The 20507-nt window shown below is 42.5% G+C and overlaps 2 protein-coding genes across 5 annotated transcripts in view; one reads left to right on the top strand and one right to left on the bottom strand.

The window, feature by feature from the left end:
• The window catches only part of TAOK1 (TAO kinase 1), a 151309-nt gene extending 140770 nt beyond the window's left edge, over positions 1–10539 (top strand). For 2 of the 3 annotated variants that reach the window (XM_032616434.1, XM_032616435.1), the window contains one exon: positions 1190–10539. In XM_032616434.1, the coding sequence (XP_032472325.1) occupies positions 1190–1651 (462 nt within the window). In that variant the 3' untranslated portion in view covers positions 1652–10539. The remainder of the gene's footprint in view (positions 1–1189) is intronic. The other variant, XR_004347492.1, reaches the window with a different exon arrangement.
• A 3750-nt stretch (positions 10540–14289) lies between these two features.
• ABHD15 (abhydrolase domain containing 15) lies at positions 14290–20451 on the bottom strand. Of its 2 annotated transcripts, none has more exons than XM_032616439.1 (2): positions 19438–20451; positions 14290–17395 (listed from the first exon to the last, which is right to left on the bottom strand). In XM_032616439.1, the coding sequence occupies exons 1-2, from the start codon at positions 20316–20318 to the stop codon at positions 16870–16872; spliced, it is 1407 nt and encodes a 468-aa protein (XP_032472330.1). In that variant the 5' UTR covers positions 20319–20451; the 3' UTR covers positions 14290–16869. The 2 variants fall into 2 exon arrangements, with proteins under 2 accessions (XP_032472330.1, XP_032472331.1); XM_032616440.1 differs by having other exon boundaries at positions 16883–17442.
• Between the last annotated feature and the right edge of the window lie 56 nt (positions 20452–20507).

The raw sequence follows: 20507 nt of genomic DNA, 5'->3' as shown, positions 1-20507 counted from the left end.
CTCTCACTGTTGTGGCCTCTCCCGTTGCAGAGCACAGGCTCCGACCGCGCAGGCTCAGCGGCCATGGCTCACGGGCCCAGCCGCTCCACGGCATGTGGGATCTTCCCGGACCGGGGCACGAACCCATGTCCCCTGCATCGGCAGGTGGACTCTCAACCACTGCGTCACCAGGGAAGCCCTAGAAACTAACTTTTTAATGAAAATTTTAGTTTTTGTTTGTTTGCTTTTCACTTAAGGCTTTGGTCTATCTGGAATGTGGTATAAGATGGGGTGCCATTTTTATTTCCTTCCAGATGGTTGGCCAGTTGTGCCTGTGTCATTTGTTTAAGAATCCATCTTTTCCCCCATTGAATTAATTAATTAATTAATGCTTTTGTCCTGCTTTAAAAATCTACAAATTGAGATCTTTATTTCTTTTTCACTAATAGTCTGTCCCTACACCAATACCACATTTATTTTATTTTTTTAATCTTATTTATTTAATTATTTATTTAGTTTTGGCTGCGTTGGGTCTTTATTGCTGTGCGCAGGCTTTCTCTAGTTGCTGCGAGCGGGGGCTACTCTTTGTTCTGGTGTGTGGGCTTCTCATTACGGTGGCTTCTCTTGTTTCGGAGGACGGGCTCTAGGCGCGCGGGCTTCAGTAGTTGTGGCATGTGGGCTCAGTAGTTGTGGCTTTGGGACTCTAGAGTGCAGGCTCAGCTGTTGTGCACGGGCTTAGTTGCTCCGTGGCATGTGGGATCTTCCCGGACCAAAGATCAAACCCATGTCCCCCGCATTGGCAGGCAGATTCTTAACCACTGCACCACCAGGAAAGTCCCCCACATTTATTTTATTAGAGTGAGAGTTTGCTATGTCTGATGAAGCTAGTTTCCCTTCACCCACTTTTTTTTTTAATTCAGTGTTTTACCTAATGATTTAGTAGCCATTGATGATAATTGCCTTGATTTATTATTTCAGTAGAGGTTATTGCCTTTGCTTTTAAGAACTTGATGTTACACATTTTAGAAATATAAATTATGGATTATTTCTACAATACATCTCTTTGATTTTGAATGTACAGCTATAAAATAGCCAGAGAGAACTTTTTTATGATTCACTTCAAAGCTGAGTAATTATCACTTCCTTAGTTTGTAGATTTTAAAAAATAAATCGGCTTTCTTTTTGCTTCTCTCCTCCTAACCCCCATCAGATTGAAGAAGAAATGTTGGCTTTGCAGAATGAACGCACAGAACGAATACGAAGCCTGCTGGAACGTCAAGCCAGAGAAATTGAAGCCTTTGACTCTGAAAGCATGAGACTAGGTTTTAGTAACATGGTCCTTTCTAATCTCTCCCCTGAGGCATTCAGCCACAGCTACCCAGGAGCTTCTGGTTGGTCTCACAATCCTACTGGGGGTCCAGGACCTCACTGGGGTCATCCCATGGGTGGCCCACCACAGGCTTGGGGCCATCCAATGCAAGGTGGACCCCAGCCGTGGGGTCACCCCTCAGGGCCAATGCAAGGGGTACCTCGAGGTAGCAGTATGGGAGTCCGCAATAGCCCTCAGGCTCTAAGGCGGACAGCTTCTGGGGGACGGACGGAGCAGGGCATGAGCAGAAGCACGAGTGTCACTTCACAAATATCCAATGGGTCACACATGTCTTATACATAACTTAATAATTGAGAGTGGCAATTCCGCTGGAGCTGTCTGCCAAAAGAAACTGCCTACAGACATCGTCACAGCAGCCTCCTCACTTGGGTACTACAGTGTGGAAGCTGAGTGCATATGGTATATTTCATTCATTTTTGTAAAGCGTTCTGTTTTGTGTTTACTAATTGAGATGTCATAGTATTTGGCTGCCGGGTTTTGTTTTTTTGTTTTTGTTTTTTAACTTTCGGAGAAATTTTGAAAAGGGGAATAGATATATATGTGTGTATACATATACATACACACACACACACACACACACATACATATATCTCAAGCATGTGGTTATAAGAAATTGGCTAGTTAGGGGGTATTTTCTGAACACTGCAAAAATAGAATGCAGGAATGTGTCTTGAGTCATCACTTTGGGGCAATTATATCCTAAGAAGGTCGTGAAAAAATCTAAAGCCTTTCTCCATACCCCAAATTCTTATAAGCTACTCACAGCAGGCAGCATATGCTGAAACAAGTTATTATGGAAACACATCTGTGTCCCCTCACCAATGTATTTTCTTTATTAAATTGGTCTGACTTCTCAGCCTCATTTGAGTGAAAAAGAATGTGGAAATCCATGAACACTAAAGGGTTCCATTGACTTTTTCAGAGAGTAGAAAACAATTTAGTTCTTTTTCTGAATGCTGCATAGATTTGTCAGCGATTTTTTTTTTTTTTTTGTCCATTCAGTTGTGCCTTTTTTGTGGCATGGTGAGATGGGAGGTGTAAGGAGATCACAAGTTGTGTGGGAATTGCATCAACGAACCTGTGAGCCTTTAAAGGGGAAGACCAGAAGGGTGAGAGAGACCCCTGAAAGTTCATATGGTGGGTATGTTCAGCAGCATAGTGAGGAGATGAAGCCTCTATATCCTGACATTTTGTTGCTTATACTGTGATATCTTATCCTAGCTGAGCTCTATAATTCCCAAGACCCCAAACAGTACTTTTACTTTGTACAGAAACAAAGAACATACAGCCAATACAAATCAAATGCCAGAGAGTTTTGAATGATGCCATATTTGCAAACTGCCATCTATTGGAATTCTCACCACACTACATAGACATAATTTGATTACCCCTTTTGGCTTATGGGATTTCCTGTTTACAAGTAGAATAGCCAATTATTTAAATGCTTAGTTGCCATAGTGAACCAGGAGTCACTGAGCCAATGACTTTACCAGCTGCTGACTAATCCTCATCACCACTGTAGATTTTGCTGCATGTGCAGGTCCTCTTTTTTTTTTTTTCTTTTTTTTTTTAATTGCTGTTTTTGTTGCTGCAATACTTTACAAACTTCTAGTTCCTTGAGACTTAGTGACCATTTGGCATCATGTTAACATCACACAACAGGAAACACCACTTCCAGAAGTCTCTAGCCTCGGTGCTAAAGTACTACTGAAAAGGAACTAGCAAGTTTGGCAAATTTAAAAAAAAAAGTAAAGTAAGTTATAGTGGTCAGGGAATCTCTTGACAAATGCTAACTTTTTTTTTTCCCACAGAGGGGTGTGTTTTGTTTTGTTTTGTTCTGTTCTGTTTTGTTTTGCAATGAAGGATCAACCCAATGCTGAAAGTTAGATGTTACTTGGTATTCCACTGCTAGTGTGGAAATTGAGTTGAAGGTGGGTAGGAAGCTGTGAGTATGACTTGAAGGAAAAAAACTTTCTTTTCAGTGATAAATCAGAGTTTCTTACAAGTTGTCTTGACCCCTCCCTTGTCTTGAAGAACCCTTGCTGCTGACTCTGGATCCTGCTTTTTGTAATAGTCAGAGGACTCCAAGGTAGAATTTTCTGAGTCCCTCTCAATGATACTCTTCACCTAGACCAGGCTAATGACCAAACAGTAATCTATAATTGTTGAAATATTGGCTTTCTCAACAAAATTTAAGTCTTCCCCAGGTATGTCAGTCTAATCTCCATGAATCCTCCCCTTTAGGAGTTTCTGGCATTCATTTAAAGGTAACTAGAAGAAAAATTAATATTTTAATGTAAATCTTTTAAAAACCAAGATCACAGTAGAATTCACACACAGTTTTAGGCAGTGTTTCAGGTAGCACTCCGGTACATTGTCCTCTTGGCCATGCTTGAGATCACCAGTTTTTAGGTGAACGTGACATGTACTTCTTGTCTATCTAATGAAAGGAGCTTTTAATTTTCTATCATTTTGCATTCGCCTATTATACAGTATTTCAAACAAATTGAGATATTTACCTATTTGGAGGAAAATGATAGGAGAGAGCTTTAAAGTTAATGTCCAAAAATATAATGAATTTGATACCTTTAAAAAAATTCTTATTAGGTCTGGCCCCTCTATACTACTGGAGGCATGGAATAGGAGTGCAGCTCAGTTTTACGTACAAAACTCTTTAAAATAAAAAATACTACCAATAATACATGTTAAAGTCCACTTGTGGACTTAAATTAGTCAAATTGAGTTATTGAGTTCATGCAGATCATATGTACTTGTAAAATTGTGATTGAATACTGACTCCAAATGTCTATCCAGTAGGTCTTTGTATCTGATTTAATTGTGTGGCAACCAGTTTTACATGTAGGCCATGACTATACCTGGATTATTCCATTAAGTTCATTTTAATTAAAATATATATAGTTTGCAAAAATGGTTCAACTTAATTGATTTGTGTGTGTTTGCAAGATCTAACTTCTGAGGAATATCATACGTGGTAGGAATTATCAGAGAGTAAAGCTTGTAGCAGGAAAATTTGAAAGGTTTTGAGAGATTCTGAAGAAAGAAGCAGGCACTTTCTGAATCAGTGTACAGACGTCAACATTTGATCAAATTACTACTACCTCTTCCCCATTGTTGGTGTTCACTTGATATATATGTGTTTAAGAAAATTAAAAGTATGGGATATTTGTCCAGCATATCAGAAAGTCGTAAATGCTATGTCTGGTATCCAGAGCTTGGCAGTAAAAGTTTCTTGTGTTCACTGTCTCTCCCTTTTTTAAGTTAGCATTAGAAAAATGCAAAACCTCATACCTTGAAATATATTTTTCCTAATGGGGTTCCCTTCCTTTTGCACATATTTTTCCCCTTATTAAAGTCAGCTCTAACCCCGAATTAAAGTATCAAAGTATTTTCATTATATAGATAAAGTTAGTTGGAAAATATGTTTTTATTAGTTTTATTCAGAGCTGCCATTCTTTTTAGTCATTTCTGTGCCTAGAGATGAGTAGTCCTGCATTTGAAGCCACACCCACAGATATGATATGCTTCGTACTCTAGGCCAAGGATTTATTGGTAAGTTGAACTTTTTAGCATAGTCATTATGATTTTCAGCTGCCTAGACATCGGGTAAACACCATTCAGTACACTAAAGAAACTGTCCTTGACTCTCTCCCACTCCCACCTATTTTTCCTCACCCCCTTTTCAAAAATTGAAAACACTATGAGTGTCTTTTTCAGACCATAAGGCAGACTTTAGTAGCTTTCTACTTCTGTAACTAAATGGCATTTTAAACTTTTATAGAATACATTGTGTTGGACACTGGAATAATACTGTTTATTTTCACCTGTGAAAAATTACTTTATTGTACTTGAAACACCTCCTTTGCATTTCTCCATTTGTGCCATTCACTAGTGGAAATAAATTGTATTATACCATAATCTACTGGCTTTTAAAAACTGTGTTAAATATGCACATTTTTGGTATAGTTATTATCATTTGTATGTATATATTGTATATACATATGAGTGTCTATATGTGTGTATAGATTGATGAATATAATTCATACTGTACATTTCCATCAGGGCACTTAAGGTTCTGTTATTTTGTTTCATTATTTTAGTCCTCAGTTAAGGCAAGAATGCATGTGTTTCTTAACAATGAGTACTCTGGGTTGATATTTATGAGAAGGTGGTCATTAGATGCAATCTTTTCTATTTTAATCCCCTCTTAGCACTTGAGTGGGTGGAAAGAAAGTTAAGTAAAATGTGGAACCATAAGTTGCAATGCAGTAAAATAGTGCTGGGGAAGGAGCCAGTTAGTGTTTCTGTGAGTTTGTGTCATGATGCAATGAAAGATAGGTGATGCAGAGAGAAATGAACCATGGAAACTAAAAACACTGGTGGTGATTCCTCTGCAAAGATAAAAAGAACCAATAAGTCACATAATCTTCATGTGCACTCCATGCATATTTCTTAGTAGTGGTGCCATTGATCCTCTTACCCTTTTTACTCCATTGATAATAATTATTATAAATTTTGCTAAGGACCAAAACATCCAAGAAAGGAATTACTGCTAAAGCATCTAAGGTTCTCCTAAACTATAAAATCAACAGGAAATGGCCACTGGGAGAGAAGGATTTGGTATTGGCAAGGGGCTTTCTCCTTTTAGCTGCCTCTTCTTGCTTGCTAATAGTAAGTTCTTCATGCACCTTCCACCCCTTCGGAGGCACTACTTTTCAAGCACAGATTTGGCCCAACACTGCAACCCTTTCCTAAGTAGTTTATATGGCCCTGCGTTTTGTTCCATGCTCACAATGTGAAGTGTCTAGTGTATATTCCAGTCAGAAAATAATATATTTAAGGTGTATAAGTGTGAATCTCCTATAATGATGGAAGAGGAGGCTCTTACTTCTTAGAAAACTGCTTTCTCTAAGGAACAAATCTAAAACTTGGGCTGTCATCTTGGAGCTGCTTACCAAAATACAGATCCTTATTAAAGAGAAACAAATTCTGTTTTCCCTCATCTATCATGATAGTGCCCCCCAACCAGGTTGTAGCATTGCCTATTAAAAGGCACTCACTTACTCTTAGTTGTTAAGAACTGGAAATTTTCCATCCTCAGATTCCTTAAAGGATGAAAAGTGTGCTGTACACTTAGCAGACTTGCCTCTTGTATGCAAGGACTACTGATTGAAGTCTATTTTGCTGTGTGTCTGGTTATGTTGTCTGCACTTTTATTAAATCACTACAGTAAGTCTACATTGGAAGTGACTTAATTTGTAAAGAAGTTTTATTAAACACTGTCTAGAAAAAGAAAGTGAAGCTGAGAACTCTTCCTTTATTGTGCATTTATATTTTCTACTGAATTCTGGTAGCCCCCTTTAAAGTCACATTAACTAATTCTTCCCTTGTTTATATTCAGATTTCCAAAATTTCACTCATGCAAGGGAAGAGAATCTATTTGGCCTAATGGTAGTCTTCAGATCATAAGAAATATGTAAATTAGCATGCACCTTATCTGCCTGTTGTGGGTTTCTTAAACTTGCACTTCCCTCTCACGCACCCCCAAATAGATATCCTTTAAAGAAAATAAAGGCAGAGAATTAAAACTGGGGAGCCATTTACTATGTCACCATCACTGTTAACTGTTACCCAGCAATCAGAACTTTTTGAAGTTTCAGAGCTTGTGTGTGTGTGTGTTTATCTGTTTGATTGTGTTGGGTTTGTTTTGTTTTTAAATGTACAAGAGAGTCTTCTTTAAATAGAGAAAAAGGTTAATCCTCTCTGAAACAGGATGCCCATTGGATATACTAATCTGGACATCTGTAGGTAGTTTGCCATGAAAAAGTAGAGAGAAGATGAGACTTGTGAATGAATGAAAAGGGTATCTTGATACCCCAGAATTCCCCCTAAATTACGGGTAATTCAACCTGCACAGTTTCCTTTTCACTCATAGTTTTTAGCAATTGTGAGTGAAGAAATCATGTAATTATCTGTAAATATTTAGCTAACAAATTGACCTAGTTTCTGTATTTTTTTGTTTTTGTACTAAAGTTTATAAGTCTGTGCCAGCTAGAGAGGAGTTGCTGTCATTGCCAGTTGTGGTCCTAGCATCTAACCCTGAAACCATCCTAGGTAACATTTTTAGAATTAATGCTTCAGTGTTGTTAAACAGGGAGAAATTAAGCTCAACCATTGGTCAGGTTTAAAATCTTTTGAAGCAAAGTCATTTTATTTAATACAATGATTACATGTCCTCAATCATGAATGAGGTAGGGAACCTCCCTCCCCCAGTGGCCATGTTTACAGAAGTGTGTTTTGTCTATAAAGTGCAAGGGTTTTAATGTTTATGTAAATTATGCAGGTGATAACATTATGGCTTGGAATTGTTTATTGGGCTCTCGCTGAATTTTCAAATGAAATGAACTATGCTTAATTACTGGCACATTGATCCCATTTCTGGAGCATTTTCCTATTTCCAGAATTACATGTATTCCTTTGTCAATCCTTTGACAATTCCTTTGTCATTAAAGCTGGTAAACATAGATGAGGGAATTGCATTTTTTTAAAATCCATGAACCTTCATTTGTATGCCTTCATTACTCATGTTTCTTTGGCAACTCTGAGGTCAGTGAAGTTTAGAAATGAGATACCAGTGTTAATGAAAAGTGTGTACTCTTTGCTTTTGCATGGCTTGGCTTAGCATCAAGGGTATATTTGGGCCACTTGAAAGCATGAAGACCAGTTGTATGGGAACAGGTTTCTCTCAGTGGCACATTTTGCTTTTTCTGAGCCCTCAAATACATTGCCTCAGCATGAACATTATTGTTTCTATAAATTACACATGGTCATGGAATGAATTATGTGATTTAAAAGGATGGAACTGCTTAATGTTTGCAGATTCCAGCTGGCCATGTGACTATTGGGCACATATCAAACAAACCTGGGGGGAAATATTGGAACCCTTCTAACCCTTTTTTGGTCATAGACAAGTATATTTAGTTTATTAAGATGTTGGCTGCCCCTGGTATGTTGCCAGAAAGCTCTTTTTTGGTGCCTATTCCAAATGTGCTTTCTTGCATTTCATAATATCAAAGAAACCACCACCCCTTCTTCCCAGCAGCATTTTATGTCAGACCTTTTATTCCACATTAAATGGGAGTTGTGCCTACTTAGAGTGCCCCTCCAATTAATTACATACACGTGTCCTAAAATAATCCAAGCAGGAGACACAGGTAGGAAAATTTTTTTTAGGAAGTCCACTTGAGGCCAGTAATCTGTCTGACAAGGTATTTTACCACGTTATCTTGCCACTTGATAAATGAGCCTATTAGGAATTGCAGGTGGTTTCATAGGGCAAAATCCAAGTAGAGAGGGATATGTGGGATTTCTATTAAGAGATAATTTTGTTATTGTTTTACCTCTCCTTTTATGATCCTTCTCTGCTAGGTTAGAGTGGGTTAATTCTCCAAATTTATTTTGTTTTTTATTTTTTAGGGAAATTTTTACAAAAGTGATGGTCTGATGTAAATAACATTTTGAAGTATAGTGCACATAAGTTCCCGAGACTATTTCAACCTGATAATTTGTAAATGCTTTAGAGTTTTTTTCATTAACACTTGTGTTGCTAAATCCTATTTATATAAGTCTGCTAAAAATTTTAACCCATTTAAAACTTAAACATTTAAATAATGGGTGAGTTACTCTGAGCAATTTAGCTTTCAAAACCCCCTTGTTTTAGTACATGAAAAAGATAGCCTAATGCGCATTAATGAGGTTGGAGAGACTATGAGAAATATGTATAGTGTATATTTTAAAACAGCTTTGCTTGTATTGTGAAGATTTAAAAACAAACTTGAGATTTTTAACGTAACTATTAACACAGTTTTAACATAAGTTATCCCACTGGGTTTAAGAGCATCTTGAATGTATAATCCTTTTTGTAACCCAGGTTGGTTTCTGCTTTTACCAGTCATCCAAACATATTATTTATGATTTTAGTTTTATATACTCATTTACTTTTGTTTTCCTCAACCAGCATGATTTTTTTGCACATGTATTGTAGAAATTTTTAAAAAGAAACATCAGTACATCATTTTCTCTGGATTTTCTTCACTTCTCTTCCTTTCTACTAACCCATTACCTTAAAGGCCATATCACTCCATTTGCATTATTTGTGCAAATGCCAGGGTTGGTTTTTATTTTTATTTTTGCTATTTACCTAAAAAAAGAAAAATGCTTCAGTCAATTGCTTTTTTATTTAAAAAAAGAAAAAAGAAAAGAAAAAAAGCTGTAACCTTATCATTTCTGAGTAGACCATTGAGAGATGAATGCACACCTGTAATAGCCCAGGACCAGCTTTGGTGGCTAAAGGGAATATTTTAACTAAGCAAGAGGTTCTTTTCTAAAAGTGGTATATATTATTCACAATCTCTTTCAGTTATTCCCACAAGTCAGGGGTCCAGATAAAATGAGGGTTATCAGCTAACTGATATGTTATCATTGAGGTTCATCAATGAATTTGTACATTTCTAGTTCCCTTTGGTGAAGGGAAGAAAAATGACGATTTTGCAAGACCTAGATTTTGGCTTGGTTTCTTGCCTCCTTTTTTGGCAGCCTTCATCTTCTCATCTCCTAAAGCCCTTGAGCCTGTAGGGTTTTCATGGTGGACAAAGGACCTGTGGTCTTTTAAAACTAGGACTGATTTTTTTGGCAAGAGATTATCATGTTGAAAGTGATGTTCTGCCACTTTACCGGAGACTAATTTTAAATATACACAGTCCTCTTAATTTTTGGACCAAACAGACACCCACAGGGGAGGCTTATCAAGGGTTGCAATGGGGAAGAAGCCTCTCCCTCACTGTCAGCACCAGCTGGTAAAGGTGACTGTACAGATGTGCATTTTCCTTTTGGTAGAAATGGTCCGCAGCACTAATTGGTAAGGCTTATTGTACAGTATATTGTCAGTATTCTTCTGGTTCAACATACCTTATAGTTCACATATAACCTGTATTAATTGTATAGATTGTGCATTTAAAGCTGTTACCAAGTTGTCAGAACATAAGAGCGAAAACAAGGTCATATGTAATATTTTGTTTGTAAGTATCCTTTGTATCATAGCAAAGGAAATGTTTAAAAAAATCAACTGTAATAAAGTAATTTTAGTACACAGAGTGTCTGCTCAGTTTTTTAAAGTAATTGTATTCCCATAAAGATAAAGTATATTTCAGTTCAGTGACTATTTACTGGGTAATTACTGAATCTCAGGCACTGTGCTGTACGTTGGGGGTTACAAAAATGAGTAAGATATGGGTAAGAATGAGCTCCCTAGTGTGGACTAAAACCCTCTAGACTAATTGCCTTGAATTCTGTGTGCCCAGACAGTGAAGTAGCCTACTGTGCTGTGGATGTGAGATGATTATACTTTAGCTTCTAATGGCTTGTTGCAGGTTCTTAAGTTTTATATAGCCATATGTTGTGGTCTGTGTAACTACAGTTCCTCCCAGACACATGGACACATAGATGTATGCAGTTCTTGGGCCTTGTACAAAGCTTCACAAGGTGGTTTCACCTGGGTTCGTTTTCCCAGATTTGAAAATCATCACATTTTAGCCCTGAATGGGGTAGAGTATCTAATCCAGTCCTGTTAAAATGACTTTGTCAGAAGGCTTAATTTGGAGGGAAGGAGTTTCTTGGGCTGGGGTTTATATGTTTTTTTCTACTAGAAAATAGTTTTAAGTGTTGTCATTTTAAAAAGTATAGTTGAGATTACCTACTTTATTGAATAGAAGACTATCAGAAAAATGGCACTTTTAACTTTTTAACATAGCTTCTAAACTCCTAGAATGTTGATGCTGAGCTATTTTGAGATTAATTAGCATTTATGTAGTGTTTAATTTGCCTGGGTCAAACAACTACGTGGCAGAGCCAAGATTTGATTCCAGGTGTTCTATCTCCAGCATTTCCCAACATCCCACCCTGAATTTGGTTGAGTTAAAAGGGGTTTTAAAAAAACAAGATTTCTTTCTGCTTTATCCCCACAATTGAGCAGTTCAAACTACAGTGGATGGAGAGTTAGGTGCTTCTACCATGTCAGCAACCCAGAACAAATGCTGTCATTGACTAAACACATCAGAGATGCTCTGAGTTATGTTTAGGGTTTAAAGCCTATCCTACCTGACTATAAAAAGAAATTTTTTTTTTATAAAAGAAAATTTAACATAAATTAAAACACCACAGTGGTTGGCTAGCTCCACAGCCCCAGGGTTATAAGTTAGTGCTATCATCTACATCTCAGTGATGCCAGCTGCCAAACCAGGGTTTTCCTATATATGTCCTAGGCAATTAGTGACTTTAATTATACTTTCAGATACTTGTTCTTACGGATAGGAGGGAGACAAGGCTGCTGAGGGTGTTGTTTATTGCGGGCTGTGTAATAACGTTAGGGGTGCCATTTATAGATTCATGTTGGCTCTGCCACAAGAGTTGTGCAGCAGTTCTGAAGACAAATTCTTTCTCCTTTTGTTAACACCCTTTACACTATGGAGTTGAAAATGAGCATTGTTTACTGTCATCTTAGCCAGTGATTGACTAGGAAAAGGCAAAGTATGGCATAAAGAGCAGTGGTTTAGGGTTCTGGTCTTTAGCCCCATCACTACTAACTGAGATCTTAAAAGTCACATCCTTTCTGACCATCACTTACAAGAAATAGGAAAGCAGATAGTTTCTGGCTGGAACAAATGAACCAATGTATAACCTATTAGCCATAACATGGTTATCTGAGAGAGAGAGAGAGCGTGTGTGTGTGTGTGTGTGTGTGTGTGTGTGTGTGTGTGTGTGTGTGTGTGTGTGTTTGGGAAGGGGGTGGGGAGAGTTTGTCCTCAATTGGGCAACCCAGCACCCAGTTTGTAAGCCTCAAAGGTGCTGCTCTTCCAGGCCCTTCCCAACTTTGCAGTGGAATTAACAACTGGAAATCCTTGGCCTTACAAGAATCAGAATATGGACTCTGATCTGAAAGCAGATGCCACCTCATTATAGAGGTCTTTGAGCTCTGGTTGAGGAATTAAATGGGCTTGAAGAATGGGATCCATCTGCTTTTACTATTTCATCATAGCCTAACAGATCTTAATTAAGGCCTATTCACAGTCTCAGTCTTTTCATATGGAACAACTCATAACTTGCCCAAACTCATATGAGTCACAAATGAAGTAGAAACTAGAACCCACATCTCCAAACTATTTCAGTGCTCTATCCAACACACAAATTACTAATTGCCCACTGGAAGATATCTCTGTGTAGGTACCACTGATGATCAGGGAATTTTGAGCCTGCTGGGAAATTATTAGCCCAGAGCAGGAGGCCTGGTTGTTGATTAAACAGAGGTTCCACTGGTTAGTGTTAGGGGACACAAGCCTAGATCTATAGAAGTGAAGCAACAACCAGCAAATAGAGAATGTGCAGTGAGGCTCCGTTAACTCCACAGGTAGGTGAGCACAGCTCAGTACATAGAGGACTTAAGAAGACAAACAGCACATTTGTTTGTGGAGATTTAAAAAAGAATGACATTCCATTGTTGCAGGGAGACTGCAATTTATTATTCAGAGGCAAACAAGCCGAGAGAATTTTTTCTTCAATCTCACTAGTGATAGACACTAGAGCAAGATACCTTATTACACAGGAAGGCTGGAGGAGCCAGAGACATTTGTTTTTTAAGTGTTAATATCTTTTATTTTTTGTTTTAATGAAATTCTACTTTTCCTCTAAACTTTTAGCTCTTCCTGGATACTTCAAAGCATAATTATTAGATGTCTTAAAACATCCTCTGGTCACTTTGGTAGGGTTATTTTCATTAAAATCTTTATGTCATCTCCCAACTCCCAGAATTTGGATCAGGTCTATGATCTGATCCTCAAGCCCATAAACCAACCAGAAGTCTTTACAGCCCACTGAGCTCGTTAGCATTATTTCCAGTCACCGACTCTCAGTTGAGAAGAGACCTTATATCTAATGTAGGCCACCCTTATTTCTCAGCACATGTCCCCTCCATGATATGTGCCTAGGAGCAGTCTAGCTTGTGTATACCACCAATGATGTGGGACCTTCTGCTTCCTAAGGCATTCGTTCCATCCCTGGGCACTTGGACACTCCCTAGGCATAACTTCTTAATCTTAACTCTACAAACTGTCATAACTAGTGAAAACAGTTTCTGAGGCCATCTTTTGTGGCTTGGCTGTAGGATCATTGGTATCATTGGCAAGTTCTGCCAAAGTGGCCAAGTATCTCTGCCTGTTTAAGCAGGGTGGGAACTTTATACTAAAGTTCATTTCTAAAGGAAGAAACCATGGCATTACTGAGGGTGACTGACTGACAAAGGATCCTGCAGTCTGGGTGGAAGATGAGTACAGAGCAACCTCTGACTCTGGGGTGGTTTTGAGGTTATATATAAAGCTAAGATGACACTTCCTGTGTCAAGACCTCTTTTCTAACAGTACTCAAGTCTTAGCAAGGATATCTTCACTCGAAACAGAGATGACATCTCAAAATGAGGATTTGGTGCTATGTTTTTTTATTGTCATCTCTGGCCAAGCCACCTTGGAAACCTATGCATAAATACATAAAATACTAAATCTTTAAGAGAATTAAGTTACAGCTTAGCACAGTCTTTGGTATCAGAGGTCAGAACTTAGTAGGACTCAAGAAAACCTTGAGAAGCAGTTGTCTGCTTCCTGCATTCTGATCCAGTGGGTGGAGACAGATAACTCAGGTCTGAGATTATGCCTCCTTTATTGTAATTGGATTGTGTTTTCTTTTCCCCCTTTACCATTTGAAGGTGTTTATAAATAATGAAGAGACCAAAAGGGAGGCAAGCAAGTGAATGAGACCTGAGAGGATTGCTAAAGACTTGCTACCTGGAAAACTCCCAACTCAGTGGTACTTCTTTGGGTTTTGTTTGTTTTGTTGTTTGTTTCTTGCTTCCCCAAACTCATAATTTGTCACTTCGTTTTTAGGGCCATGCCTTCTCTCAGAATGTGTGCCTGGGGTTCCTCCATCTGGTTTCATATAATTAGCTATTAACCAAAGCAGAGCCAATTTGGGTGATTCCTTCATCATTAGACTGAAGGACAGTGTCACCCAGACCTGCTTGAACAGGAACTACGCTTTCTTGGCAAAAATGGCTTGAAAAGCAGTGATGTCACCAAATGGTGATGAGAAGATGAGAGAGAGGTAGCTTCCTGAGAATGGCTATGAGTACCTCTGGCACAGGGGCATGGAGGAGAAATACTTTAGGGTTTAGGTCATTAGGGCTGTGGATCCAAGGGGATCCAAGGGACAAGGGCTGTTCTGCTGTTCACAGAGCTTTAAGACTATAACTGGAAAAAAAAATTTTTTTAATACATATATATATATATATCCTCCCCCACCCCACCCCACAAGCTGGCTTTCCTGTTAAAAAGGAACCATGATTTCTCCCAAAGCTATTATCTTAACCAGAGTCCCGTGGTATCTGGCCTAGAGAAACAATCTGGATTTTAGCCCTTAGGGGCCCTTTAATCCTGGGGGGTGAGGGTGGGGGTGGTTAAAAACCACTGGACTGCTCCCCGTTTTGCAGTGAGTTCTGAATGGTTATAGGGTCCTGCGTACGGGACTGCAAAACCTAATAAGCTGAAATCCCCACTGTACCAGATGCTGGGGGAGGGGGCTGGCCAGATGTCAGTAATTCTTTGCCAAGCCTTATACCCAGGCGTTAACCAGAAGTAGAACAGCTTCTTTAGGGTTCACTTCCTTATTATCTCTCCTGCTCAGAAATGGTGAGAGAATGTTAGATGAGGAACATAGAGGAGGAGGAACAAGAAGTGGGGAAAGGAGGGAGGGAATGTTTTCATGACAGGATAATGTGCCTTAGACAATTGAATGTTGTCTGCATTTCAGTTTAGATTCTTGGATAGTTCAGAGTGTCTTTTTATTTGATCCAGAGGAACAAGGATGGGCTAAAATTATCCAAACCTAAAATCATGGCCCCAGAAATTCCTCATACCAAGCCTTAGGATATGACTTTTGGTAAACATCTCTCCTTCTTCAAATTGCTTTGCTATTTGTGAGGCCAGTATGGAGCTTCCTGTCAAAACAGGTGCCTTCTTTCTTGATGACCAATTAAAATTTCAGGGCAAAGATTTTCTGGGAGGAACTGGATGTCCTATTGTATTGCTTAATGGCCTAATCCAAACCAAGGTGTGGGTCAACCTGTACAATGCCTTATTTTACTCTGATCTTAAGCATTAGTCCTCATAAAACCAAAGAGCCTATCAGTCACTGAGTGGTCAGATCCAGGAGGAAGCTTTTCCTGCATCTACATGGATGGCCTTTTGAATAACTGAGCAGAAAAAGCATGGTAATGTGAAATATTCATAAATCACTGAGTCAGTTCTAGCCAATCTCTTGGAAATTTTGTTTGCTTTCTCTGGTCCCAGATGTCTCTCCAGGGTCTGGAGAGGGAAAGGCTAGTAGTAGTGTCAGAAAGGAGGGCAACTAACCAAAAAAACACCTGAGATATGAGGTTTATACTTTTACCACTTAGAGAAAGCCCACATCTCAGGAGAAAAACACCTCTCGCTAGAACTCTGGAGTAATCCCCCAAAATGGTACTGGAGGGAGCAGCTAGAATGTCTTGAGAGCCTGGCTCCTTAAGCCATGGTCAAGCAGACCCTGAGAGGATTTCCTCTTCCTAAAATCATCCTTGGGATGTCTCTAGTGAGTCTTGAGGTCCTAGGCTGAAAGCCCCAGATCAGCCCCACTCCCAGTCAGGACTTGCAGAACTCAACCGAAAGACTGGCCCTTGGTATTCTAGACGCAGGCGTTCACGCTGTCTAGCTGGTTGCCCTCCCCAACCCAGTCTCAGCACAGCACTTATTGCCTCTGGGCCTATATCACAGTCAACGCAAGACGCGTTAGCTCTGTGAGCCACTTCCACGTCTGCCACCACATGAAGTCAGCAGAGCGCCACAGCCGCAGAAAAAAACGAGGGAAGTAGCATCAAGACACAAACATCCTGTCCTCACTACATCAAGTGGCTCCAGCTTGAGAACCAGCGTCACAGAGCTGATTATTTATGTGGCACAGACCTGCCCAATGGCTCACAAAACTCATCTCCTTTGTATCTGTGCTGTGAGCGAGCATTTTCTCTTGAGTCCAGGGACATACATGGAGATATTCTTTGGCTTATGAAGTCGGTGACAGGGGACAGTGACAGGGAATGCCCAGCTGCTGAACCAGGATGAGTTGGCATGTGTAGAGCAGGGCCTGGGCAGGAGTTCTGCTCAGGGGCTAATGAACGCTAGCTTGCTGAAGTTCCATCTCTTTCCACAGACCAGTTTAAGAGAGAAGGGGCTGAATCAGGGGCAAAGAGCTGAAGCTGCCTGCCCCATTCAGTCCTCAATGCCTTTTCAGGACTCAGCCGTGCCCAGCTCTTTCTTCCTCGCAGGGCTGGCGGGTTCTTGGGTCAGGTCTCACCTTGTATACGATCTCTTCCAGCTAAAGATCTCCTCCAGGTTGGAAGAGGGAGAGACCTCCCGCTTTGGCAGGGTTCCCCAGCGACGCCGGCCCCCTAGGAACGAAACTCCGCGCCTGCTCAGCCCTTTCATCCTCTCCTCCGTTCGGAAGAACTCAGTCAAGGCCCGGAAGTACTCCACGATGACCTCGTGGCTCCAGGCTGGCAAGGGCTCCTGGCGCAGGAAGCCACAGTGGCCTCCATGGCGGCTGAGCAGGAGGAAGAAGTAGGGGTTGCTGTGAAAGAGTTCAGTTGGCAGAAAGTGGTTTGGGGGCCCACACACAGGATCATCGGCGCTACAGATGCACAGCACAGGTACGGCTGCCTCGTCCACATCCCGGAGGGGGTCGTTGTGGTCCCAGTAGGTGTCCCAGCTGATGGGGAAGCTCTTGGTGTGGCAGAAGAGGGTCTCTTCAAACTCTCGCAGGGAGCGGCTCCTGAACAGTTTTCCAGTGTCCACTGTGTCCTCCAGGGCTGTGGCGTACCTGGCAGAAAGAAGTTGAATGGGGAAGGAAGGAAAGAGAGGAAAGAACTGGAAAATAAATTGACAGCAGAAGTTACAGAGTGGCAGCCCACAGGCCAGATTCTGACCACAAAGGCTTTCTTTGGCCATATAATGTATTTAAAAACTTCCATGTCATTGCCATCATTTAAAATCAGGAGATTTCACGTAAAATGCATCTATCTGGCTTCTCGAGGGGATTGGGGAGATCTGGCGACATGGGCTGGCATGGCAACAATCAGGGTATTTCCTCCCTCCTTCCTGTGTTACAGTTTCTACCAGGACAGTCATTCATGGCATTACCTCCCCAGCCCTGGGGCAGCATCTGACTTTACAGCTGCTGAGTTATTGCAACAGCTCTCCTCCAGACCTCATCTTCAGACCCTCTGTAGGGAACCTGCTATGAAATGTCACCTCCTGAACCTCTCTTGGAAGAACTCAGTGGCTCAGACTATCCAAACCAGCAAGTGACATCCCCCAACATTAACATCTTACTTTAAGTTGTATTAGTTTGTTTGCTTTTTTAAAAGATAATATGCTATCCAGCTGATGACAGATGAGTGTGTCCTCGATCAGTGGGGCAGGTATTCCTAGAGAGGACTGAGTGGCGGAGGAAGTGACTGGGAGTGTAATTAATTGGGTGAGGCCCCAAATGGGAGCCTGAGAGCAACTGCTCTGGGAAAGAGGGACATCTTTGCTGTTTCCACCTCCCTGGAGAGGGCCTGGCACCCTGACCAGGAGGCCAGGATGGGCAGCTCTGTCCTTTATTTGGATTAATTCAGCCTTAGCCAGCTGAATTTGGATAGGTGTTTCCTGCAAACATTCAAAGAGGCTTGCCCCAAGTTGGCAATCCCAAAATTCCATGGGCAGGGCAGTTCCTAAAGGCCCAGGTTTCCTCTCCACTTCCCTTACCTTATCCTCCAGCTGGTGCCCAGGGTCAGTACTGAGGGTGGTCATTTGGGGATGGAAACTGGCAGTTAAGCCATGAGAGAGTACCTTGCCCCTGGACTGTTCCAGCGGCTCTGGGTTGCCATGGTAGCACATGGGCTGTTGCTGAGCTCAGGGTTGACCTTCTTAGAACAGGAGGCAAAATAGGGCAAGGAAAGAAAGAGAAATCACAATTGTCACCATGTATTGGTGCCAGGCCCCTTACTTTCATTATCTTATTTCATGCTTATAACCACCTTGGGAAGTGGTTATTATAAGCTCCATTTAACTGAAGAGGGAAGTGAGGCTCAAAGGGGTTAGCTAACTTGCTGGAAATTCAGGATTTGAACCCAAGTGGGTCTGACCCCACATCCCAGGTCTTTCTGCCACACCACACTGCTGCCATCGTGTCTTTGACCTCGTTCTTCCATCTCCTAGGAAAACAACAGTGTAAGCAGGGGCCTGGTTATTTGCTGTGGGAATGTCACTCAGGCCTTCTCAGTGGTAAATTCTCCCATCACCCTGGTGGTAGATTCTTTTCTTTTTGGAGATTAAAAAAAATGTTTAAATACTCTTAAATTTTTGCATTAAATATTGAGTATATACCTGGGAATATGCAAAACATCTGTCAGGTCTAAAGAATTTTAATCAATCAAATACCACCAAATTTCTGATTCCTGTCACCTCCAGGCTCAGAGGAAACATTCTGGACAGATAACCAGTCACAATTGCTTCCAGAGCCCTCTTTGCTGATTTGACAAGCTATGGACTAAGTGATGTACGTGTCAGGTGCTGCCTCTTGTGGCGGGTGGGGCAGGTGCTCAGGTTGCTAGGACACGGGTGGGGCTGAGGTGAGTGAGGCCAGAGGGCCCCAGGTCAGGAGTCCCTGCTCTAGCTAATGATGCTGAGTCCGTCTGTGGCTTTTAAACCTGCTTCCCTGATTCTGTCCAGACTAGAGGGTTTGGACGCTTCAGGAAGTGTGTGAGGAAAACTTTGCCCAAATTGCTCTAAACCTGTTTGATTCTAAACCAGGCAGAGCCGTTTCTCAGCCCCAAACCTCTATTCCCCCATTGCTCGTCTGCAGCCGCCGTTACCCACCTGCTGAGGGCGATCTTCTGGTGGAGCAGAAAGCCCCGCTCGTAGGGCCAGGGCAGGCCGGCCTCAAACCACTCGCGGCAGCATAGCACCGGCGAGATGCAGGCTGCACCGGTCATGTAGCTGGAGGAGCCACACTCGCCCAGGTAGGACAGCAGCAGCGCCGAGCCTGAGCCCTCGCTCACCGCGAACAGCGGGGCTGCGGGGTGTCGGAAGCGGATGTAAGTGATGGCCTCTTTGAGATCAGACGGGTCCCCGAAAGGCTGCAGCCGGGGGCTGACCAGTGGGCAGCCGTGGTGGCCGCGACGGTGGAAGATGACCGGGTAGTAGCCGCGCTCCAGGGCCAGCAGGCAGAGGCCGAGCACGTTGCGGGTGAGGCGTCCCCAGGCATTGGGAATCACCAGCAGCACCGCCGGGAGGCCCCCGGCATTGGTGACCCGGCGGCCCCGGGCGCAAGGTCCCACGACCCAGTCCAGGGCCACCAGCCCGTCGTCCGCCAACTGCAGGTACTCCCGGGCCAGATCGGACCCCGGCCCCACCGGCAGCACGAAATGGCAGAGGGTCTGCAGGTGGGGCCCGGAGAGCCAGGAGCGCGGGCCCGGCTCCAGCGCTGTCGAGCGTCGCAAGGCGCGCAGCAGGCACTGGGCCAGCGCCGACGGCTTACAGATGAGCCTGCACCCGCCGGGCAGAGGCTCACGCCCGTCGCTGAACTGGTCCGCGGTGCCTGCGCCGTCCACCTCCTCCTCGTGGTCTTGGCCCTGCGCCCCCGGCAGGGTCCTCGCTCCGACGGCGCGCCTCCCGGGGCGCCGCAGCAGCGCGGCGAGCAGGCCAAGCAGGGCGAGCGCGGCCAGGAGCAGGGCGAGGGCGGCGCCCCACGGCGGCATGGCGAGGCCGGAGAGCCCCCGGCGGGCGGCAGCGGCGGGGAGGTCCCCTTGGCCAGCTCCCCGCTCTGGCCGCGGCTCCACCGGGCCGCGGCGGCTGCCCAGGGCCCTCCCGCGCGGAGGGAGGGGGTGCACTCCGGATTGGCCGCGGCCCCGCAGAGACAGCCAGTTCGGTCCCGGCTCCCCTCACCC

This window comes from Phocoena sinus, chromosome 20 (genome assembly GCF_008692025.1).
Source record: "Phocoena sinus isolate mPhoSin1 chromosome 20, mPhoSin1.pri, whole genome shotgun sequence".
Taxonomy (NCBI): Eukaryota; Metazoa; Chordata; class Mammalia; order Artiodactyla; family Phocoenidae; genus Phocoena; species Phocoena sinus.
The sequence above is the reverse complement of the archived record's forward strand: the minus strand, read 5'-3'. Positions and strand labels throughout refer to the sequence as shown.

Bases quoted from the DNA above. Each gene is read 5' to 3' on its own strand.
- ABHD15 (XM_032616439.1), bottom strand. From the start codon at position 20,318: ATGCCGCCGTGGGGCGCCGCCCTCGCCCTGCTCCTGGCCGCGCTCGCC. The intron at 17,396-19,437 runs GTGGGTAACGGC...TCTTTCTGCCAG, and splicing joins CAGAAGATCGCCCTCAGCAG to GTACGCCACAGCCCTGGAGG.